Source organism: Protopterus annectens, chromosome 7.part0 (assembly GCF_019279795.1).
Source record: "Protopterus annectens isolate FY-2018-M chromosome 7.part0, PAN1.0, whole genome shotgun sequence".
Classification (NCBI taxonomy): Eukaryota; Metazoa; Chordata; order Ceratodontiformes; family Protopteridae; genus Protopterus; species Protopterus annectens.
In genome coordinates, this window is record NC_056739.1 from 1,789,503,935 (window position 1) to 1,789,530,200 (window position 26,266).

At 39.0% G+C, this 26,266-nt stretch overlaps 1 protein-coding gene across 1 annotated transcript in view; it reads left to right on the forward strand.

Annotated features, from left to right (window-relative positions):
- The window catches only part of ALX4 (ALX homeobox 4), a 509,794-nt gene extending 486,335 nt beyond the window's left edge, over positions 1-23,459 (forward strand). The window contains exon 4 of the mRNA XM_044078313.1: positions 21,380-23,459. Within this exon, the coding sequence (XP_043934248.1) occupies positions 21,380-21,703 (324 nt within the window). The 3' untranslated portion in view covers positions 21,704-23,459. The remainder of the gene's footprint in view (positions 1-21,379) is intronic.
- Positions 23,460-26,266: the final 2,807 nt, after the last annotated feature.

Consider the following 26,266-nt stretch of genomic DNA (forward strand, 5'->3'; position numbering starts at 1 on the left):
ACGTTATATGAGATCTTAATAAACTCTCATCCCTATCTACATGAAAGGAAATCTCGTGTAAGCAAATAGTTGGCAAATGTAAGCTGCTAGTTTAAGCTCTGCAATTTGGGGAAAGTTCAATCTGAAACAAAAGTCGTGCTGTTTAGAAACATGACCTAATGTACTAAGACTTGATGGTCTCAGGGGACAATGATACTTGCTTTGATATAATAAGTGCATTTAAATTTGATTGTATCAAAACCTCATTGTCAGACTTGCCTTTCCAACCCACTTCCATTTTTTGGATACCCAGTGTCTAGGTATCCAAGAAAAGTGCACTGCAGCTAAAGACTTTCTATGACATGAATTGCTCCTTTTGTGATATGTCAAAGAAGTTATAGTAAGGGGAGTTCTTGTAAGTTTTGCATCAGTGTCTTGTGGAACTTGTAAAATAAAACAGAAGCATCCCTGTCTGATTCAAATATGCTGCATAACTAACTACTTGTATTAACAATCCATGTAAAATAAACAATTTTTTTTTGTTATTTTTAGAGGGAATCAGTGGTGCAGTATTTAATGTTAACTCACAGGTCCTGGTTCTCTGGTTCAATTCCTACCTGGGAGGATTTCTGTGTAGAAGCTTTGTGTCATGACATTCCTGTATTTGCTTGAGTTTCTACTGGACCCTTCCATGTATCAATAGCCATTTGCTATCCATTCACATTTGCATTGTGACCCCTCCTTGTAGCCCTTCCCATTGTAATAAAGGTTTTGAGATTTTACTATTTTTGCAAGGGCAATGAGCACTGTATTTGGGAATTTTCTCCGCTCCTCATTTAAGTGGGTAGGGAGGCTAAAAACTCAACACAGGGATAAAAGGATTAGGTCTGCCGCAAACAAAGATGCTTTCTAAAGTACTGTAATGGCAAGTTAGGAGAATCATGCATTCGATTATGACTGAAAGATGTTTTGTGATCACTTCTGTCTTGATCCTTTTAGGGAAGTGTTTTTTCCAGGAGCCCCATTTTACTTCCACACCTCAAAGACATGGCATGAAATAGAGATCCTCTAATCTGTCTATAGTTATGCATGCAGTGAGTGGGTGAGTGAAATTGTTAGTGTGTGTGTGTGTGTGTGTGTGCACGCGCTCAGGATTGTGCATGCATGTATATCTCAGAGTGTGTATGTGTGTGTGTGCACGCACTCAGGAATGTGCATGCATGTATATCTCAAAGTGTGTGTGTGTGTGTGTTTGTATAAACTGCAGTGAACTGGCCTCTTGTCCAACACTAGTTATCTGTGTTATAGGTGGTTCTTGTAAGAATACATTTCAGTTACCCTGTGACTTTGCATTATATAAAGTGCACGTCAGAGAATGAAAAAAGTGAATGTTTTCTGAGAGCAACATATAGATGTTAAGACTGTCCTGAAAGTCAAATTACAAAAACAGCCATGCGCAAATGCAGAGAAAGTCTTCTAATGCATTGTTAAAATCATGGAAATATGAACTGCCATTTGGGATTCAAACCCAAGATCTTCATCATGCCATGCTGATGTCACTGCTGCTGGACTAAACTCAAAAGCTGGCTGTCCAGAGACTTTTGTTGGTCCAGCAACAGTGGCACCAGCATGGAATTCTGGAGGTCTTGGGTTTGAATCCCAAATATTTTCCTTTTATATTTCCACTAGCGTAAAAGCATTGTGTCTGTCTACCCATAATGTTGGTGGCCAAGGTTCTGCATGCAGCCTGGGGACTTCCATGGTTCAGCTGAAGGAAATCAAATAAAGGGGGCTAGTAAACAAAAGAAAACAAAAATTGGACATAGCAGGTGCTGATCACTGGTTATGGCCAGCTGCTCCAGCCACTGCCTCCACTGCACCAGCTGCAACTGGTACATTAAGGTTCTCGGCTCCTAAAGGTTAAGGATTACCTGGTAATCCATCACACTGGGCAAGACTATAGGGAGGGGGGCAAATGGGAGTGAATAATGGGATCAGCTATCTCAGAACAGATGAGAAGAAAAAGAGTTTAAAATACATACACGTGTGAGTGACTTTTAATATTCTTAATACTCTGGAAACATTAAATGATGTAAATACTGTGTTTATTACTTAATTATTCTTATATAATACATAAGGCTTAAGGTCTTAAACAACAAAGGGAGAAGTCCATCTGACATGGTTATTTTTCTTTTTATAATGTACTCTCATGTTTGTAACTTGTTTGCAAGCTTTCAGTTTCAGAACACATGCTGTCTCCTCTTTCTTTCTAAATACAGATTTACAAAACAAAGAGAGAGAAAGAGAGAGAATAAATTATCTAGCATGAGTCATTTTATTAGCAATTAATCATCCCACATAACCCAAAGAGAAGGCTTCCATTTCCCTGCAATATTAACAGGCATGCAGTGGGATTGCTGACTGTGTTAAATGCTGATCTGTCTGTAAGGTCCCCCCCCCCTTTATTGCACCCCAAGAATTTTTTAATACTACTGCCACCCTTTTGACACTGCCCTCTTAGGAGAATAGAAACAGCCTCTACAAAACTAATTTTCTGAGTCAAAAGGTCAGTCTGAGTACAGGAGATGATGATTTTGCTTCGCTTCTGGGGGAGTGGAATACAGACGACTGCAAACAGATGCCACATCTGGAGATCCTTCCTCCACATTCTTTCATCTCTCACCGCTCCCTTACATTATCTGCCCTGATATGGCCTGCACTCACTGAATAGCTTAGGTACTTTAAATGATTTTTTTCCCATTGTTTTGTTAGATTCCCCAGTGGCTTCCCCTGGAATGCAACCTGCAGTCTGACAGCTGAGAGTTTAAGTCTCTTCCTTTTATCCCTCTCTCCTTCAAGTCTTTCATGTTGTCTCACGACTTAAATACACTTAGAGACCGGACAATGAAAGTGAGCACCACTGTTATGTATTATAAAATAAACCATTCTGTGACTAAACAGCATACAGCTAAATGTCTATATGGAAATATTAATTAAGGAGTCCTTTTCTGGGAGACAAATGTAAATAAAACAGTAGTGTTAGAGTTCAGTAGAATTATATTTCCATAGTCCTACCTGCTGTACACAGATATTCTAGCAACATAGCCCCTGTCTTCAAACTTGAACCCTTATCCTTTGTGCCATGTGATTCAATGTGTGCCTACAGTCATTTCACTGGTACCCATGGCAACATTTCCTAACATTCCATTTATGCACTGGTAATACATTTTAGTATATAGACTGTTTATTTTCACATTTCCTAGTGAGTGATGTTAAACTCAGCTCACTTTAACTTTAGGGAAGCCCAAAAGTTCAGTAGTTTATACTGCAGCCTCAAAGCCCTTAGTTTACCTGGTTCTTAGCTAGGGTCTCTTCTTCACAGACCCATGCAGGTCTTCCCACTGTCGGCATTGCTTGAAGTTTTAAGGTAGCAAAATGCTGTAGTGGTCAGCGTTGCTGCCTTAAACAGATGGCTCTCACTATAGCTCAGGGCTGGACTGCTGTTGATCTGTCTGTGTCTTTTGTGATGTTTCACCAGGTGCCTCAGTTTCCTCCCATATCCCAAAGGTATGCTCTAGGTGACTTAGCAATCCTCCAAACCATCCATAGTTTAGCATGCCATGTGTGGGTGGTCATGTGTGACTGAGTGAGTGAGCGACTGTGTGTGTGTGTGTGTGTGTGTGTGTGTGTGTGTGTGTGTGTGTGTGTGTGTGTGTGTGTGTGTGTGTGTGTGTGTGTGTGCATAGCAATAAACAGGCATCCTATCCATAATTTCTCTGTTTTTAGTCCATGGGGTATTGGGAGAGGCTCCATTTCCACTGAAGCCCCTAAATGGATAGAGCAAATATCAAAGAATGGATGAAATAATAAACAACTATTAAGATAATACCAGTAATAGCAACAAGTCTTTGTTATTGGGCTGCACCTGAAAAAGACAGATGTGGCCATTAGCAAATTAATACAATAAAATAAATCACTGATATTTCAGAATGTCTAGTCTGTAGCTTTTACTGGCTTTATGAACAGTGATGTACCACAATATGTACTGTCTTGGTATGTGCAAGTGGTACAACGTACAGAGGCTGACAAGCTATACATGCACAAATGCTATAATATAGAGAATTATGATTTGGTTTCCAGTCATAGCCAACTTGTAGTCCATGGAGCACTGAGATTACACTCCAAAATCAGTGAAAAGACAGGATTGTTAAGCACCTTGCAGATATAACAAAGGTGCTTAACAAGCTTTCATTATGCATCTATCAGCACAACAGTGGCAGGAATAGCAAAGAGCTTTAAAACATGTTCAAAGACTTCAGTCAGCCTTTTTTCCATAAGCATTGTGCTTCACTGCGCACATCTATATTTGAAAAAGACACCAGGTAAAAACGATTTCAAGGCATCGGTATGTTTGCTATGTCCTTAGACTGTGTAAGCAGGGCATATACTAAGTAATAATATTGTTAATGCTATGAATATTGTAAAATAGCTAGAGAGCCTGATGCACATGCTGTCTTTTGCACGTTTTTAACTTGGTAATGTCCTTTCATCAGTGCACCTTTACATTAAAACTGTAGAAGGACAGAAGGCTGTAGACTTATCAGGTCTTGTCCTTTAAATGTGTTTCACATTTGGCAGTCCCAAAGCTGGAGCATTGTAGTTGCTATTCACTCTGTGTACATCTACATTAAATTTACATCATGGCAAAGGAGGTAATACTTCCATCTAGTCTGCTCTTTTATGTGCATTCTACATTCTACCTCACCTTTATTCCTAGCTTTGTCTTACCCTTTTTCTACGTGCTCCATGCCCTCTTGAATGCCTCTGGGAATTCTCCCTCTCTCTCCCTCTCTGCACTTATCCAGACAGTTCACTTCATGGGTCTAAAATCCACTGTGTGAAAACTACTTTTAGAGAGCCAGGGAGTAGTTGGTCCTGCTAGCTGTATTCTCTCCTTCTCCCTCCACCCTTCCTATTCTGGATGAAACCCCCCCCCTCCACATCTCCATGAAACAATCTTGTACACTAATATCATGTCCTCTTCTGTTCTCCTGTAAGAATATCTCTAGCTGTTATGACCTGCAGACATATCCCTTCCCAACATCCCATAGATCTTTCTGGTAGCTTTACTCTGGATTCTCTCAAGCTATCTGAAGTCCCTTTCCTTGTGTGACCTCTAGACCTTCATGTAATACTCAACGTTTGGTCTGTCCATGGCTCTGTAGTGTGGACACATTTCCTCCTTGGGAGCAGACTGAGAGGGTAGTAGCTGCAATCAGAATGCTGGGGTTTGTCCTCAGGTAAATAAATTCCAGAAATAAGAATCCAGTAGTCTCGATAATTGAACATAAAGCAAATTGCCTGAGTGAGGATGCAAGGAGTAGATTAAAAGAAAACTGGGAAAATGCATTTTTGGTATCCAGTTGTGTTAATGTGCCTTACATGTCAATCTTAAAAAATGGAAATACAACAAATAAATAATCTTTCAAATCCTCATTGGAAAGAGATTGTGCCTGACTGGCCTGGTGGGTCCCTAGTTGGCAAAGTAGATGTAATGACTGGGCTGACTATGGCAAGTTCATCGTACACTAGTAGACTTTATATGATGGAATACTAAGAGAACGATATATGGCATGTATGTAATATATATGACTTGCACTCACTGTCCTTCCATTATAAGAAGAGTGGTGGGTTTGGCATAATGGTTAAGGTCTTCACCTCACAGACACAAGAGGCATGGTTTGATTCTGACCTCAGGTTATCTGTTAGGCTTAAAATGAACCTTCAGGGCAGTTAGCCTAGTATTCACCTATAAATAAAACAAAGTGATTAAGAAAGCCATGAACTAGATTTTGCATATATTAGCAAGAAGATGATATGAAGAATGTTTGTAAAAAATTAATATAAATTAAAAGATGAGATCAATAGCGTACATGAGGAATGGTTTTCACCCCTGTATTGTCTATGATAAATGCATCAGGCATGATTGTTTTATGCTTACAAGAGGGTCTAGAGGATGTCCGATGGGAGCACCTGTAAAACATAAGCATCAGAACGTTAAGCAGTACAATTTAAATATTTTAGATAATCGGCAGGTAATATTTATTAAAATTATGGCATTATGGAATGAATGTGGGAAGGTGAAGTTACAGAGGAGACAGTGATGTAATTGAGATAAACATTATGAGCATGTCAACTTGCCTTCATGAATAAATTATCTGGTGAGGAGAAGCTAGTAGGACATAATGCTGTGTATTGTAATACTGTCAAAGTAAGAATGAAAGATTGTGATCTTTTACTGATAATGGTTGAGTAATTGCTGATAGTAGGAAAGTTATTGCTTTGTTTGTTAAATGTTGTTTTATAAAGGCTGTGCATGTCTTCCTTGTTTCTGTCGTGATGTTTTCTGATAAATAAGGAAAAGAAAGGAATTCAAAATAGTAAAATAATACAGAAATACATATATGAAAGCAAATAAAAAATATAAAGGTACCGCAGAAATAAAACAATATGAAGACGACCTCCGTGCACCTCCACCCCCATGTCTGGACTGAGCCCCATATATATATATATATATATATATATATATATATATATATATATATATATATATATATATATATATATTCTAAACATAGGTGGGACAGCTCTATTCTTTTACAGAGAGATAGGAACATAGATGTATTTATTGAGTTCATGTCCTCAGGGTTGTGCAACATTGGATGAGGGTGCTGGGTATATATTCCCCAAATCAGTAGTGCATGAAGCTTGTCTAATGCAACAGCTAATTCAGTCTTTAAGCTGGTGCCTAATTTTCTTTGTGAATGGGCCCAAACTTCCTGAATGGGTCATTACTACATATGCACCCCAATAATCAGCCTGAGTCTGACATATCTTCAGCTGAGTCTGACTGATCTGACATGGGGAAGAAATGGACTGATCTGCAGGCTGTCTGAGTGATCTGACTGACCTGATATATGGAAGGAATGGACTGATCTGCAGGCTGAGTCTGGCTGAGTCTGACTGATCTCACTGACCTGATATATGGAAGGAATGGACTGATCTGCAGGCTGTGTGTGACTGATCTGTAGGCTGTGTCTGACTGATCTGAATTATATGACATAGGGAAGGAATGGACTGATCTGGATGCTGAATCTGACTGATCTGCAGGCTGAGTCTGACTGATCTGACATGGGGAAGGAATGGACTGATCTGCAGGCTGTGTGTGACTGATCTGTAGGCTGTGTCTGACTGATCTGACTGATCTGACATGGGGAAGGAATAGACTGATCTCCAGACTGAGTCTGACTGATCTGACTGATATGACCTGGGGAAGGAATGGACTGATCTGCAGACTGAGTCTGACTGATCTGACTAATATGACCTGGGGAAGGAATGGACTGATCTGCAGGCTTAGTCTGACAGATCTGACTGATACATATGACATGAGGAAGAAATGGACTGAACTGCAAGCTGAGTCTGACTGATCTGACTGATCTGACATGGAGAAGGTATGAACTGATCTGCAAGCTGATTCTGACCGATCTGACTGATTTGACATGGGGAAGAAATGGACTGATCTGCAGACTGAGTCTGACTGACCTGACTGATATGACCTGGGGAAGGAATGGACTGATCTGCAGACTGACTCTGACTGATCTGACTCATATGAAATGGGGAACGAATGGACTGATCTGCAGGATGAGTCTGACAGATCTATAGGCTGAGTCTGACTGACCTGACATGGGGAAGAAATGGACTGATCTGCAGACTGAGTCTGACTGATCTGATTGATATGACATGGGGGAAGGAATGAAAGACTTACACAGGTTTGGTTATCAGTGCCACACAATCTAGATCCCTTAACAGGAGCAGAATTAACAGAATCTTAATGAACAAATGGACCACCAGTTGATCGGATAAACTCCTACAAAATGTTGAAATGTCCTTATGTTCAGTCTGCCATCCTGCACTGTCCTACTACTGGTCATTGTGTGGTTAAAAATGTTAAGAAACTGTCTGACAACTTGCACAAGGCCACAATTCAATAAATAGTGAACACACCAGATTAGTCCTCTCCTGGTTCAGAATATATTTATTTAGATGTGTGTGTGTGTGTGTGTGTGTGTGTGTGTGTGTGTGTGTATTCGCATGTGTGTGTGTGTCTTTGTGTCTGTTTACCATATACATAAGTGTGTGTATATATATATATATATATATATATATATATATATATATATATATATATATATATATATATATATATATATATATATATATATGCGTGTGTGTATGTATAAAACTAGGTTTATGTTAGATTATCAAGTGTTCAGAAAGTTAAACTTCATATGGTCCACACCATAAGTTTGACTTTCTGTAAACTCAAAATGAAACAAGACAACGAACATCTACATTTTTGCAGGGTGGCAAACACCCCTGCACCTCCAACATGCCCTGCAAACGATGTATACCAACCCTAAGATTGCACTACAGTGGGTAAAAGAGTAAATTCCCCAACCCCCACTGTCCCGTGATCTGCATACAAATAGCTTTGAGATTTCAGAAAATTGAACATATAGTCCCAACCATATGAAATTTGAGTTTCCGAAAACTCAGTCATCTGATATAAACCAATGTTGTTGTGTCTTTCGGCTTTAGGGGTCGCCACATTGGAACTCCGGTCCGCTAATGATTGGTAGTTGATTTTTACGTGCCGAGTTACCAGCCCTGACGCACAACCTTCAACGAAGGTACGCCCATTCACGCATGTCTACATGCAGAAGACGCTCTAGCTGAGAATCAAACGGGACAGCGTCTTAATGTGAGGCAACAACGCTACCGCAGCACCACCACCGCGGGATATCTGATATAAACCAATATATATATATATATATATATATATATATATATATATATATATATATATATATAAACCAATATATATATATATATATATATATATATATATATATATATATATATATATATATATTATTGTTCCCTTGCTTGGGTTTAAAATGGGTCAGTCAGCCATGCATGGGGAAATCTCTGTTTGCTAGAGACCACAAATGTTGATGATGCACATCTGAAGAACACTGTTGGGGCTTCTGAAAGACAAGTTGCAGGCCAGCTTATTGGCCATGCTGGTAACCCACTTGAACTTGAGAAGTCTATCTTAGGGTATGAACATTGTAATGAACAATACCCATCTTTTTTAAGCAAAAATCAAAGACAATTCCCTATTAAAAAAAAAACAAAAACCGCCTGGAGTATAGTTAAAATAATGCCACTAGTTAAGTGGACTCAGCTGTCAATGCGCTGCTTCCTGGGCCCGGAGTGCAGGAGTTGATTCCATCCACCTGTGTCTACTGTGTAAGCAAGTCACTTCGAAAGGTAATACTCCTGGATCACCCCTAAAAAGGGATGATTGCATCCAGTGGCTTTACCTGGTCTACAAGTAATAAAATACCAAAATGTAAATCATGTCATTTAAAGTTTTTATCTGGAGAGATGAGACCATCAACAGGCAGTGGCTTAAGCAGCAGCTTAGTCCAGGCTGTCCAGCTCTAGCTATAATGGTCAGAACTGCTGACAAAACCTTTATGACAAATTAAAAATTCTTTCTAAGACACTGAAACTTTTAGAAGTTACAGAAGGTTCTCTAAAAAAAGAACTGACAAGCAAGGAGGAGGAGGAGATGTAGATAAAATCATGAAATATTAAAATGTAGGAGTTCTGGGGTGGTAGTATTCATCCAAACCATCCCAGTCTTCACTTACACACCTTTCCAGGTCAACTCTTAGGGTGCTGGTCCATTAATTTGGCTTCGTTAGGATATATTTTTCCAAATATTTAATAATCCAACTCAGAAGATTGAGATTTAATATTACCTTCCAAATGATGCGTAATATATTAGCTTCATAACCAGTCGGTACCCCCATGGGAATCAGAACATATTCACACATTCTGGATAAAGATGAACCTTAAAACATAATTGCTGTCTAATAGTAATGATAACAACGTCATTCTGAAAACAACCTACATGACATGTACGTGCATAACATAATTGTGGAGACAAAACAGTATTCATCAAGTTAACAATCTGACTTTCAGCAGATTTCTGAGATGCATCATGAATATAGCTTGGTGACCTCTACCCTTTTGATAATTTAACCTGCATTAAATGATTAAGGCTCTAACTACTATATAGTTAGAAAGGTTAAGTGTCTATCCCAACAAAATTATTTAAGGATATTATTTATTTCAAATACCGTTCACAATACTATGAGGAAAAAATCATGGTTAGACATTAACAAACCTTCATGAAATACTAAGATCCACATATAACAGAAACCTTTTATTAATATTTTAATTTAGAATCCACAGATGACTTGAATCAGACATAGAACATCCTTAGTGAATATTAAAATGTTCCAGAGTCAGCAGTGAAGAGCAGAGTTTATCTAGGAAGAGATCTGTAGAAAACAAAGAAATTTCAAAATGACCACACAAAATAAATCTCGGAAGACCTTCAGCAGTCCAAAAATCTGGTGGGCTTGGAAAGTTCGCTTCATAAAGGAAAACTAGTCAAAGTCAATAAAAAAGTCTGACCTTAAATAAAAATAGATCAGAACTATCCTGATTTATTTTTTTATTTTTAATAGCTTGGGGACACTGATGGCAGTTTCACAAAAAAAAATTATCTCGGCTGAATCATAGTCTTCATGCTGTTATGTCAAAAGCATATCATTGCTAGAGCCTTCCTGTGTCCTGAAAGACTGCTCTTCAAACTATCTGGAGATATACAGAGCTGAGTATATTTTTCTGGCACGTCAGAGTTGTGTACTGGTAACTGTTGTTTGACTAATTTTATATCATTGCTGTCTGACTTCAGAGTTGTGCACTGTTATTTTTGCTTCACTGTATAGTTTTTCAGATCTCTGCTGAAGGTGTTGGTTTTCCCAAACCCATCCTCCCTATTCCTGTGCTGTTGTTTAAATTTGGAGGTTTTTGCAGTTGCCCGCCCCCACTGTAGATTTGATCTGGGACACTCCCCCCAGTCCCATCTCTTTACCTCATTCTACCTAATAGACTCCTTCTGCATTGTTTTGTTATTTTTAATTTAATTGTATTTTTTAAACTGTTTGGTCTAACATTGCTACATACTCAAGTGTGCTAGCTTGCACTGCATTTGAATTGTTTTGACTGCTGGTTTAGCTACTTTTCTGTATATATATTTAAAAAAAAAAATTCCTTTCCTGTAACTAGTGTAGTCCAGATTCAGATTTGCTGTATCCAGGACTGTGTGTAAGCTTCTGAGCCCCCCCCCCCCAAGCTTTCTGTGTTGGAGGGAAGCCTTCTAGCTTATCAGTGGGAGTGGTAAGCACTAGGCAACCTATCTACCACATAAGGAGTGGTTCTGGCCCAGAAATTATAGTTGTTGGCCTTTTGGGCAGTTTTTCCATCTCTTTCAACTTGCTGATTAAAAAGCCCCATTTGCACTTGTTTCCCCCCTTTCCTGTAACTAGTTTAGTCCAGATACAGATTCTTACTTTTAGCACTTGAATTTGCTTATTCATGATCAGCACTTGTTCAGAACTTGTAAACAGTAAATAACCTACTAATTACTGCAGCACTCAACCTTCCTCATTACCTAGAGGAAAACAGTTTTGGTACTTACTTTCCTCATTTGCTTAGAGAAAAAACAGCTCTTGTACTCACTTTCCTCACTTGTCTAGAGGAAAATAGTTTTTTTATTCAGGCATGTCCAAGGGTCAGCTCCCAGTGTTCTCTCCTGTCTATCTGATGAATCTGGGCATCTTGGGGCAATGTAGAAATTGCCTCATGTACACAGACAACCCTCTCCTCCTACACCCAACACTACAACCTGTGAGAGATGCACTTATCTATCCAAACTGGAGGTAAAGCTCTCTCCAACCAAGACTGAACTTGACAGTCAAGAGGACAAGGTAAACACTTGCACCACACCACACTCATCACATAGTCTGACTAAATCTACACCACCAAAATCCACACATAGAAACACAAAAACATTCGCAGAGGCTCTCAATAATAATCTGCTCAAGCAACAGAGACCTCCAAAGCAGAAATGCAAACAACCTCCACCCCCCAACACAACCCAAATGACACATAGCCCGCAGACTCAGCGTGCCACTCAACCACAGCCAATAAGGCAAAACAACGTACCCAACACACTAGTCATAGGCGACTCTATAGTCAGGCACACTGATGTCCCACTCACCAGGCTAAACAAGGAGAAGGTTACTGTCAGCTGCCTGTCGGGTACCAGGATCTGCCAAATAACCCACGCACTCAGGTCACTCCACAACAAGTACAAATATGACTCTGTCATTGTCCATGTTGGTGTGAACGACCTGAGATGTACCTCCCTGGACTACATGAAAAGAGACATGGAAGAGCTTTCCGATCTTGTAGCCCAGGCAGGTATGACCCTAGCCCTGAGTAGCATTCTGCCATCACCCAGAATGATGCCGCAGTACAAGGGCAAAATGATTGACTTCAACAATTGGCTAAGCTTCTGGTGCCATTCTAAAGGGATCCAGTATCTGCCTGCCTGGGATGACATGGTCGACAGACCACTTTGCTTGGCCAGAGATGGCCTGCACCTGTCACCCCTGGGATTCCGGATACTGGCTTAGGTTCTTGCCACCCCTATAGTGCCTTTTTTAGGCAAGGTTCAAATGACAACTTCACCACCGTAACAGGAACAGGCAAGCAAAAATTGAGGGTGATGCTACTCAATGCTAGAAGTCTAAATCTCAAAATGCACTCACTCGAGGCACTCCTTAAAATGGAGAACATCGATATCTGTGCAGTGACTGAGACCTGGTTCAAGGCTCCAGAGAGCACCCCTGCACTACCAGGCTATAACTCATACCACACTTTTCGGCCATGTAACCTGGACCGGAACACCAAAGATGGAGGTGTGTCCATATTCATTAAGGATATCCACACCTCCAGGCTAGTTGCTCAGCATAATGCAGCCAAGGTTATCCAAGTGCAACTAACTCTGGGCAAAACTGCAATCCAAATTGTAGCTTGCTACAGATCACCCACCATGCCCCAGGATTCCCACTCCTCTTTTCTTGATGTACTGGAAAATATTAGGGTTCAACCAAATACCCTAATAATGGGTGATTTCAACTACCCCACCATTAACTGGGAAAACTACTCATGTACCAACTCCTTCGCTCAACGCTTTCTGGAATTCATAAACTTCAATTCCCTGGATCAACTTATCCACACCCCCATCAGGGGCAACAATATCCTGGATCTAATCATTACCAATATGAGTGACCGGTGCTCCACACCTGAAGTCAACCCATAGATATCCACATCCTGCCTCCACCCCCCATTAAGGAAACCATGGTAAAAAAATTTCTCCACAGCCAACTTCATGCTTCTTAAGACAGAAGTGGTGAACTTCATGACACCCATGCAGATGGACAATACAGTTACAACTACTGAATCCTACACAATTGCACTTTATAAGCACTTACATGAGTGCATGGATCGTGCTATCCCAAACAGAACCAAGACGCTATCCTCCAAAAAAAGGAAGCCAATCTGGTGGTCCCCTGCCATAAACAAACTGTACAACAGAAGGAAGAAACTCTTGCAAAAGAGAGTAAAATCCCACGAGTGGGCAAGCTCCCTGGTCAGCCTCAGTAAGAAGCTGTGATCCCTGATAAAATCCTCCAAAGCTAGTTATGAAAACAAAGTCATCACTGATTCTAAAGACAACCACAAAGCATTCTATAGCTATGTCAAGAATCTCAATGGCAACACTCAGATCTGCTTTGAGTTACAGCACAATGGCCCTAAATATACAGACCCAACTGATATTGCCAACATCCTGGCAGATAGGTTCAGTGCTAACTTTACCCCCCTCTCACCCCCTTAAGAGCCCATCTCTATACCGGAAGAATGCAAAGTTCCTGTAATCACGGCTGCACAGGTAAAAACTACACTCTCCAAAGCCAAGAACACAGCATCCATGGGACCAGACAACATCCCAGGCTGCGTTCTACATGAACTACAGAATGAACTGGCACCCCACCTAAGTACCATGTTCAGTCATAGCCTCACCTCAGGCTTTGTGCCTGCTGAATGGCGCCCAGCAATGGTTATCCCACTCCACAAGGGGGGAGCCACCACTGACACCGGGAACTACCGCCCCATTAGCCTGACAAGCCTGGTCTGCAAGGCCATGGAACGTATCATCATGGAACTTATAAACAAAGATATTGGTAATCTCCAAATTCTGGATCCCACACAGTTCGGGTTTGTAAAAGGCAGATCATGTCTCCTAAACCTGATAGACTTCTTTGAAGCAGTCACCAAAGCCGTAGACAAGGGTAAGGTGGTTCACACAGCTTATCTAGATCTTGCCAAGGCTTTTGACACCATCCCCCACTCTGGAATTATAGATAAACTCACTAAACTAGGTATAAATCCCTATGTCCCAAGATGGGTTGCCAACTGGCTCACTGACAGAACCCACACTGTGAAAGTAGCAGACTCCAAATCCAACTTCAGACCAGTGACAAGTGGAGTACCACAGGGTTCAGTCCTGGGTCCTCTCCTGTTTGGTATCTACTTCTCTGAAGTACAGGCTAACAATAAAAAAGAAGGTCTTTGGCTACTGAAGTTCGCAGATGACTGCAAACTAGGAGCCATAATCGAAACTCCTAATGATGCGGACATCCTACAAAAGGGCCTCACTGGGACAGATGCCTGGTGTCAAAGCCATGGCCTCAAGCTCAATGCCAAAAAGTGCATTGTCATCCCCTTTGGTAAAAACTCTGTACCCATGAACTACAACATAGGCGGTAGTATACTTAACACTGAAAGTGTGATAAGAGACCTTGGGACACAGGTGAACAGTAGTCGCTCCTTTGATAATCACATTGCCACAGTAGGTAGGAAATCCTTCTATGTGGCACACCTCATCACAAAAGGTTTCTCATCCAGAAATAAAGAGGTCATTGTTCCCCTCTACTCATTACTCATTAGACCCATTATAGAGTACAATGCCCCTTTTGGTATGTACCTCACAAGACATCTACAACAACTGGAAAGGCCGCAGAAATACCTCACAAAGAAGATTACTGGCCTCAAACAGATGCCCTATGCAGACCGTCTCAAAAAACTCCAGCTTTACTCCATCGCATATCGCCTACTCAGAGGTGATCTCTGCCTAACATACAAAGTATGTCAAACCCAGAGCTGTTGGACATGCTCCACTTAAAGAAATCCCAATCCCTCCAAGCTACACGCTCTAGGGACCTAAACCTTGTCACCACATTAAACAGAACATGCAGGAGGGATAGATTCCTGTCCCAGAGACTTCCCATACTCTGGAATAAACTACCTAGCTATATCAAACAAAGCTCCTCATTAGCACTCTTCAAGAAAAATCTTGATGATTGGATGGGAAATAGCAAATTCACCCCGGGGATCACCTCTGTGGCTCTGCTCGACAGTGGCACAGGAAAATAATTTTCTTGGGTGGCAAAAGCCAGAGTACCTTTTTGGCTGGGCTTGTATAGGCCCCAGGGCTGATAGCCTAGTACCTACCTATGAACCTATGAACCTAAAAGCAAATGTGACAGTGAAGCGGAATTGTAGCAAAATGCAGACACTGTCAGAATCAGATCTCAGAACCAGATATGAACTCCTAAATTAACATTCTAAATATTTTCTTTCTTTTTTCCAGAAACAACCAGGAGGTTTGCTATAAAAAGAAATCCCTAAACTAAAGGTCACAAATGTCTGTTTTCAAATGTACAGAGAAAAAAAAACAGTTTAGGAAGAAGCATCTGGCAAGATTTATGAGTTCAAGTGCAGACACAGAATTCTGTCAGGACTGATTCCAAGACAAAGATAAGACACTGTGACGAAGAATACAAGAAAAACTATCTGCCATTTAGAACAAAAATACTAGTTTGCCTTGCCAACACTGCAGACTGCCAGTGCTATAGAGACAGTGAGCAGGAATCCATTGTTTCTAAACATATATAACTTTAAACTATTGCATTCTTGATATTAAGTCTTTATAGCCCTCGCTTTTAAGGTAGCTCTTTACTATCATCTCATTTGTCTCTTGAGCTAAAACCATGCCTACCTTTCTATAAGTTTGCCATCCTTATGTACTGTTAAGCTTATAACAAACTTGAGATAATTATATGGTCTTTCTTGTCGTATAGGACGTATGTTGCTTCTCAGTGCCTAATGTTGTTGTACAGGAGAATTATGCAGTCCTGATGGTTCACACTGTATTACAATTACTTATTAGATTGCTTATTATGTTGTTCCCATGGTAATAAGGGTACACTATGTATCATACTGTAACTGTGCCAATTGCCAAAAATTAATTGTTATGGGTTCAACATGCACAAATAGTTCATGACTAACATTCTGCTTACGGACAGTGTTATAGGGGGTTGTGTATATGGCAGACTGCTTTTTTTATACACAATATTTTATTACTTGTTATTTCTGTGTTAACTATGTAGGCAAGTTGGTTCAATGACCCTTTTTCATAGGATCATAGGATCACAGGAAGTCACTAAGTTATTGACCCTGAGGCCCCTATAAGCCTAGCCAAGAGTTTAGCCCATGTTCCAACAAGTCAGCACCCAAAGCCCCTGTCCAGCAGGGACATGGGTGAAATCTCAGGGGTGTATTTTCTGTTTCCCATCCAGTTATCCAGGTTACACTTAAAAAGGGATAAAGAGGTACTCTGCTTGACGTGAAGACGGAGTCTATTCCACAGATGGGGGAGTCTCTGGGACACAAATCTGTTGGCGGGACAGGACAACAGCTGCTCAAATACAGTTAATAATTCCTTTAACACAATTTCTAGAAATAGCTTCTAGTTAACAGGGTTCCTTCTTAGTCTCTAGAAACTTCTTCTAACACCATCACTTAGGAATTTGCCATTCTGCAGGAGGATAAATCATTTTATACATTTAATGTATTTATTAATTAGCATTTGTTTACAGGAAAATTCAGACTTTTCACTGGAAGCCTTGAGAGAAAAGCTCTGCACTTAACACATTTTACAAGGCAAAACAGGTACACAAGATACAGACATTAATATATAAAGAAACAAAAAACAGAAGCAATAGATCCTGGAAAACATAATTCATGAAGTTACATTTTAGTTTTACTGTAGCAGTGATAAGCTACTGGGTCTTCAGATGAAATCCCACATCTTAGATTATCAAGAAAACTAGAAGGGCACTACAGATAGAGGACTGATGGATAGAGTTATAGTAACATTTAGCCAAACTAGAAGGGCACTACAGATAGAGGACTGATGGATAGAGTTATAGCAACACTTAGTCAAACTAGAAGGGCACTACAGATAGAGGACTGATGGATAGAGTTATAGCAACATTTAGTCAAACTAGAAAGGCACTACAGATAGAAGACTGATAGATAGAGTTATAGCAACATTTAGCCAAACTAGAAGGGCACTACAGATAGAGGACTGATGGATAGAGTTATAGCAACATTTAGTCAAACTAGAAGGGCACTACAGATAGAGGACTGATGGATAGAGTTATAGCAACATTTAGCCAAACTAGAAGGGCACTACAGATAGAGGACTGATGGATAGAGTTATAGCAACATTTAGTCAAACTAGAAGGGCACTACAGATAGAGGACTGATGGATAGAGTTATAGCAACATTTAGCCAAACTAGAAGGGCACTACAGATAGAGGACTGATGGATAGAGTTATAGCAACATTTAGCTAAACTAGAAGGGCACTACAGATAGAGGACTGATGGATAGAGTTATAGCAACATTTAGCTAAACTAGAAGGGCACTACAGATAGAGGACTGATGGATAGAGTTATAGCAACATTTAGTCAAACTAGAAGGGCACTACAGATAGAGGACTGATGGATAGAGTTATAGCAACATTTAGCCAAACTAGAAGGGCACTACAGATAGAGGACTGATGGATAGAGTTATAGCAACATTTAGTCAAACTAGAAAGGCACTACAGATAGAGGACTGATGGATAGAGTTATAGCAACATTTAGCCAAACTAGAAGGGCACTACAGATAGAGGACTGATGGACAGAGTTATAGCAACATTTAGTCAAACTAGAAGGGCACTACAGATAGAGGACTGATGGATAGAGTTATAGCAACATTTAGTCAAACTAGAAGGGCACTACAGATAGAGGACTGATGGACAGAGTTATAGCAACATTTAGTCAAACTAGAAGGGCACTACAGATAGAGGACTGATGGATAGAGTTATAGCAACATTTAGCCAAAATAGAAGGGCACTACAGATAGAGGACTGATGTATAGAGTTATAGCAACATTTAGCCAAACTAGAAGGGCACTACAGATAGAGGACTGATGGATAGAGTTATAGCAACATTTAGTCAAACTAGAAGGGCACTACAGATAGAGGACTGATGTATAGAGTTATAGCAACATTTAGTCAAACTAGAAGGGCACTACAGATAGAGGACTGATGGATAGAGTTATAGCAACATTTAGTCAAACTAGAAGGGCACTACAGATAGAGGACTGATGGATAGAGTTATAGCAACATTTAGCCAAACTAGAAGGACACTACAGATAGAGGACTGATGGATAGAGTTATAGCAACATTTAGTCAAACTAGAAGGGCACTACAGATAGAGGACTGATGGATAGAGTTATAGCAACATTTAGCCAAACTAGAAGGGCACTACAGATAGAGGACTGATGGATAGAGTTATAGTAACATTTAGCTAAACTAGAAGGGCACTACAGATAGAGGACTGATAGATAGTGTTATAGCAACATTTAGCTAAACTAGAAGGGCACTACAGATAGAAGACTGATGGATAGAGTTATAGCAACATTTAGCCAAACTAGAAGGGCACTACAGATAGAGGACTGATGGATATAGTTATAGCAACATCTAGTCAAACTAGAAGGGCACTACAGATAGAGGACTGATGGATAGAGTTATAGCAACATTTAGCCAAACTAGAAGGGCACTACAGATAGAGGACTGATGGATAGAGTTATAGCAACATTTAGCTAAACTAGAAGGGCACTACAGATAGAGGACAGATGGATGAAACATTTAGCCAGGAGAAGAGTAGAAATTTGGTATCCAAGAGGTGGGTCCCGAGGTTTGCTGTGAAGTATTTTGGATTTATGATTTGTTGTAAGTTTTGTGTGAGAGTATTCCAACATTTGGATTCATATGAGGAATACATTGCCTCATAATGTTTATTATTAGGTCTACAGACTTAATCAAAATATGTGTCCTTATACCTGAGAAAGCTAGATAGGGAGTACCATAGCATTACTGCCTTCAGTGATGGACATTTGCTTGTGTGAAGAAGTATAGATTGGGTTATTTTAAGTTAAATGAACTTTTACTAGTTGGGGAATTCCAGCCAGTTTACTTACTTGAGTACTAGACAATGGGTTTTACTTGGAAGGTAGGTCACAAATGCTGTTGTTTCATTATAACATTGTTCAAGTTTTGTTTAAATGGAAGCATTAGATAGATCAAGAAAAAGCACTATAACAGCCTTACCGTCCTTAGCTTTGCCACAAAGATATTCAGTTAAAGAAAAGAGTACAGCTTCAATCTATGACTAGGATAAGAACCATGAGTGGCATCTCAGAGGAGAGAATGATCTAATATACATTGAATCTGTCCCTTTCACAAGAAGTTTAGATGAGGGATAGAGTAGAATAATGAAGAACTGCAGTGTCAATGGCAAAACAGGAAGCACACTTACCTTTGGTGCAAACACCAGTGGGTTCTGTTCCTACACCAAGTAGATAAATTGCTGACACTGCAGTGAAGTGTAAGGGGGGACCTGCACTCCTGAGTGTGTCGTCCAGATTAGATGTTAAACCGAGGCCCCATCTGCCTGAGCTGGTGGCAGCTCAAGGGCAAAAGACCCAACAGCACCTATGTTAAAAAGAGTAGGGGAAGTTCCTCAATGCCCTGCCCAAATTGCCCCTAGTAGTATAAATACCACCTTAGGTTTGCCATGAAAAGAAGCTAATAGACTAATGGGACTAACCTGGTTAACAAAGAATAAATAAGAAGATGTCACAGGTGCTAAAAATTCAACTAGTGCATAATGAAGCTATTATGCCTGGTTTCTAGCTCTTGGGGATATAGACATGACAACTGGAATGATTGATTACTAGAAGTATAGGGCATGCTAGAATTGTTTGGGGTTATAGTAGTCAGCAGACTGCTGTGTGTTTGTTGTTAAAAGTATATATTTCTCTATTTTTTTCTTGCAGTATTCTTCAAACTCTTTCAGATGCTTTGATGATTTGCTGTGGAAGTACTGTATAATGATATGTTCACTATCAGTCACCACAGATGTGATTTCAGGATTAATCCTGAGGGTAGACTTTCGGCATTTGTTCTGCTACAGTTAAGGGACACCATACCATTAAATGTGAGAGAGAAAAAACAGATCTGTACAGTTACATAACTGGAACGTAAAAGGGAGACTAGTTAAAGCAGGAGTAGAAGTGGTGGGGATATGGACAGTAGTTGCTACATACGGAAAGGTAATCAAGACCAGTAAACTGCGAGAGTCGATTAGATTATGTGTAGCAGGTTTAGAGCAGTAATGCTGTAGTAAGCTAAATCACAGTTTAGGAAGTGCGAATTGATCAAGTGGATCAGATGAGTACTACCAGTTGGTTCTGAAATTCACACAAGTTTTATCTTTGTGTTTTCGTTAAATAAATAATTTTACTCTTTTAAGTGTAGTTTTTTAAAACATGTTTTGTGTCATCACAATTTTGTAATGTGATGCAATAGAAATCATGAATATAACATCCAGTATTCAATTTTATTTGTAATATTTATTTCACAGTTCATGCTAAAGCAATGCTCAGGTTTGTGGTGAGACATCTGCGCTGCTTGAACAGGGACTGACAAGGATTCTACTCACAAGTATGTAATGTTATTAAGGCCTGAAAATTAGAAAAGTACAGTCATATATTCATACACAAGACTACGGCTCTCAGCACAAGTTCTGACCAACAAGATTTCTTTATGTCATTACCTCTTTTACCATTTTTAATTTTCTGTGACTTCTGTTTAGATTTGTAATGGTTGCTCTATTTACGTATAATTATTTAATGCCAATGAAAATGACTTGAATGGAATGTGATAGATTGTCACCTGAGAACTAACTATAAATATCCTACAAATCTGGTAAAAGAAGAGGACGTAGATAGAAAAATAGCAAGGGAAAGCTAAGCAAATATCTGTCATATTAACATATGTACAGAGTATGTGAATGCAGTCTGAAAAGCTGTAACCATCTATCATTTTTTCCTTCATAGATTCAAAACCCTACTTGGATTGGAAACAATGGCACCACTTCACCTGTTCCTGCCTGTGTCGTTCCCTGTGATACGGTGGCATCATGCATGTCTCCACATGCACATGCACATGCAGCAACAGGGGTCTCTGACTTCCTAGGTGTTTCTGGCCCTGGCGGACATGTTGGACAAACACATATGGGCAGTCTCTTTGGCACTGCTGGGATCAGCACCGCCATTAATAGTTATGACCTAAATGCTGAACCTGACCGCAAGACATCAAGCATTGCTGCCCTCAGGATGAAGGCCAAAGAACACAGTGCTGCCATATCATGGGCAACATGATTGGAATTGCCACAGTACAACCAGAAACACTGAAATAATTACAATGAAAGTAATTCACCATGAAGAACAATGCAGCTGGGGTGGGGGAAGGAATGACGTCCTATGAATTACTGATCAGTGTGGTTAGAAGGGGGCACCACAAAAGAGACAATATCTTTGTTTTAGCAATGCCCAATGATAGTTGAATAAACAGAATATGACATGATAAAATAGATGTTGTTTGAAAGTGAATTATACTAGACTGATGTTATTGCCAAGAACTTTTGTGTAGTACTTTTCACTGTGCAAATACTAATTTAAATGGACTGATATGATTTATAGGAATGGTTTACGCATGATAAGCACTGAGAATGTACATCAGAGGAGTTTATACCTGAGCATGCAAAATCTACATTCACCGCTTAAGCAATCTGAATTTTTATCCCTTCCCAAGTGGCACTTACATAGCTGTCAGGAATATTTTTCATACCGCTGTATGATGTAGCAAACAAGCAGTGATGAGCTCAGATAAATATTGCCTAGTAGAAGAAAACAAAGGCCCATAAAGAAAGTCAGCATAAAAAGGAGAATAAAACACTTGCATCGTGCACGGAAGTGAATGTCCTGCACTTACTGTGTAGTTTCATTTTGCATGTACATGCAGTAAATTAAATGTATTTAGTTAAAAATAAATTATATGTATAATATAACCCATAGCTGTGGATGTGGCTAGATGAGTAGCAGAAGTGACCATTTGGACATTTCCAGCCATACCAGTGAGCAGGAACATTTTGCAGAATCAAGAACTAAAGACAAAGGCCAACACTGACAAATATCTTTTTAATAATGTATCAACATGCCTACTGCAATTGTAAGATTGGTGATAAGTAATTAACATACACATATATGAGCATGACTGTATGGACATTGACAAACACACACACATACGGATGCGCATACACAGAAACACATCGGCATGCAAACATGCCTATTCCCAGCTCCTCGATGAGAGGATGGAAACTAACGTAAAAATCAAATATTAAACATTGAACAGAAATACAATAGACATAACATTTTATTTATTTTAACAAATATTTTATAAAGAGCTGTAAAAATCAATGACATAGTTATCTAGCAACTGGTACAAGTAACAGGTGAAAGAAGAAGAATTCTAAATAAGCCTTTAAGTCCAAAAGTCACATTTTATATGACTGTTGATATAAGTGAGAGAATAGTTTCTAGGACAGGGTGAACAGGATGGTAACTCTTGACTCTATGATGACACCCACCTACAAAATGTAATTGCAAAGAGAAAGTCGGAAAGGAGGTAACTCTATTTCATCTTTTGTGATGGGAATCGATTTCCCTAGAAAACGTTCCTGATATGTGGTTTGAGGCTGAAAGCAGGGATACATGCTTTTCAATTTTATTCCATATGAGGAGCTCTTTTTTTTTCAGGACTGAAAGCCTCCATTTCAAAAATGCTTTGTCAAATATCTAATTATTGTAACATATTAAACCTCAAAAAATGAATATTGATGTTCAGTCTCAGGTCTCTGGTGAAAAAAAAACAATTATCCTTTATAATGCAGTTTATTGTATTAACCAACCTGTAAATAAAACTATGCCTTTACCACATGATGCTAAGTACAAGTATTTTATATAACAGAGGTGTGTAATACGTGGAATTGTTTGAAGCACGTTTCTTTTTTAATATTGACATCAAACCTGTCTAATCTTTAGGAATTTACAAATAAAACTCAGATCTTTAAATTCACTTACTTGGTATACCTTAAAACTTAAACCAGCAAGTAATGTTTTTTTTTAATTACCAAGGATGTTGTGTTTAAATATTATCATTATATTTGTAAAGCTTGAACAACAAATGGGACAACATAGGGAATAAGGCATTCTATACTGCAGATTAACATGGTCTACAATTTGTTGTTTGTCAAAAGGATATCACAGTAGTTGAATGTTGCACCAAAATTATTTTCCAAGATGATGCAAAATCATTCGGGCTACAACATGCAGCCTAGTTATTTCACTAAACGTGCTTATTTTGTCTAATAGAATACAAATACAACTATACGGTAACCATTTGTCTTGCAATCTTCAGTGAACATTCTGGATGTCCATTGAAAAGAGTTTAATGTCGACCATTTTGATGACAGTGTGTGCAAAGTTTGTAACCTGCAGTGCTTACTGGCATGGAAACATGAAAGCACAAACAGCAGTTGATGGTTTAGTATATGTAAGTAGAATATAATTAGTTAATTAGTTGTCCTTTATTCCTGGAAGAAAATTATACTCTACATGATTGATGATTCCTACATTTTGCAAGTTTCTTTCATTTATAACAGACCTTTCCACTAAATTATTAGTTACAACATGGACAAAACAAGCCAAGCTTTTACAAGCAATACATAAGCAGAAGTAAGTTGAGTAGATGTTCCAGCTTGACATTAATACCTGTCTCAAACTTTTTGTATACTTTTTTGTGGCAAACAGGGTGACCACAATAATTAGATAAAGCAAAACATGAAAATATGGATAAAAACTCAAAAGATTAAAAAACACTCAGATGCTTTGGAAACTCTTGGCCTTTATTTTTAGTATATATTCAGCATGTAGCCAATCAGTGTTGTAGAAACATGTCATTTCCTGTGCCGCCTATACTTTAATTGATTGCATAATTACTAGAAAGTATTCACTCCCTTAGAACAGCTTGGTTATAACTGGACTTTATCACAGCAAATACACAAACAGTTCTGACACCATGTACTTTCTGATACAGACCATTTTGTTCATTTGTAGTTTTCAACAGTGAGCTGCATTTTTTCAGTAAATGTCCCCATCTCACAATGATGATGATGATGATGATGACAGTGATATGTGTGTGCGTGTGCATGTGTGTGTGTGTTTGTGTGTGTATGAGCATGTATGTAGGCGAGTATGTTTTTGTTTGTCTGTGAGTGTGTCTGTGTCTGTAGGGGCATGTTTGCAGCTGCCTGGGTATGGTGTGTGTGTGTGTGTGTGTGTATGAGCATGTATGTAAGCGAGTATGTTTTTGTTTGTGTGTAAGTGTGTCTGTCTGTCTGTAGGGGCATGTTTGCAGCTGCCTGGGTATGGTGTGTGTGTGTGTGTGTGTGTGTGTGTGTGTGTGTGTGTGTGTGTGTGTGTGTGTGTGTGTGTGTGTGTGTGTGTGCGTGTGTGTTATATATATATATATATATATATATATATATATATATATATATATATATATATTTAGACAGAAACAAACATGCACCCACACCATACCTCTCAACCTCTGAGAGCAGAAAATCTGGACAAAGCTAAAAATAATGGGGCGAAAAATCCCAAAAATAGGGACACTTTTTAAATACTGCTCTTCCATACTTATAAAGTTGATAGGCTAACTGGTTTTGCATTACCATTAATTTTCTAAATGATATGAAGTCTGAAACTTAAATGACTGCCATTATTTTCTGACTTCAGCCCTGATTAATTTGCCAGTGATTTGCCATAAAAAACACAATTTTATGAGAAACAGGTCAAAAATAAGAGGCAAAAATCTGGACATTCTATAAAAATCTGGACAGTTGAGAGGTATGACCTACACCATATTTTTGTTAAGCTGTAGAAAACTTCCAGTAATTTTTTGCCCAAATAACTTATGTCATTTAAAAGGATTTTATGTATACACACCACTTAGTGGTCAGCGCTTTAATAACCCCATTAACATTTGCTCTTTTCATGGCTAATCACACTTTATACTATGTTTAAATAGCTTTAAAACAAGATTACACAAATTAATTAACATTTTCTGAATATCAGGAGCTGCAATTCAATGTATAAACATGACAATAAAGATTTATAAATTGTGTGCTTTCTGACATGTAAACCTCATCCTCTGAATGTTGTTCTGACATGTAAACCTCATCCTTTGATTGTTGTCACAGGATACCACATTAATTGCTTTGCTGACTGTGGCAAGGTTTTGTTTGTTTGATTTTACAGGCCCAAATGACAAAGCATGACTTAAAACACAAACTTCCAGAACAGTTAGATTTAGCATAAATAAGCACATTATCCAGAAAGTGCAACAATGTACACTGCTAAAAAATAGTGTTAAAAGTTCTTAATTCCATTGTATTTCTGTCATTTATTAGGATGGTATCTTTGTTTTTAAGAGTTATTTAACAGAAATGTTGATTTCAAGGTGTAAAACACAAGCAAATCTGATTTATTTTTGCAATTTATTATTTATCTGAGACATCTGAGTGTTTCAAGCAATGGTAAAAAAAAATAGCCTCAATATTCAGAAATAATATCTCTTCCAGCACTAAACTGGGCAATGACAGGCTGCCAATTAACATAATGAAGATAATCTCTGATTCCAAGACACAGTAAAGCTACACTGAAAAACACTTTATTAGCAGATAATTGCCATGGTTCTGAACTGAGCACTACCCTGTCAGACCTGATTACTCTAATGTACCTCCACCATGCCGTGCATAGCAGTTGCACAGGCACCTGCCAATAAATACATCCACGTGCGCATATATACACACACACACA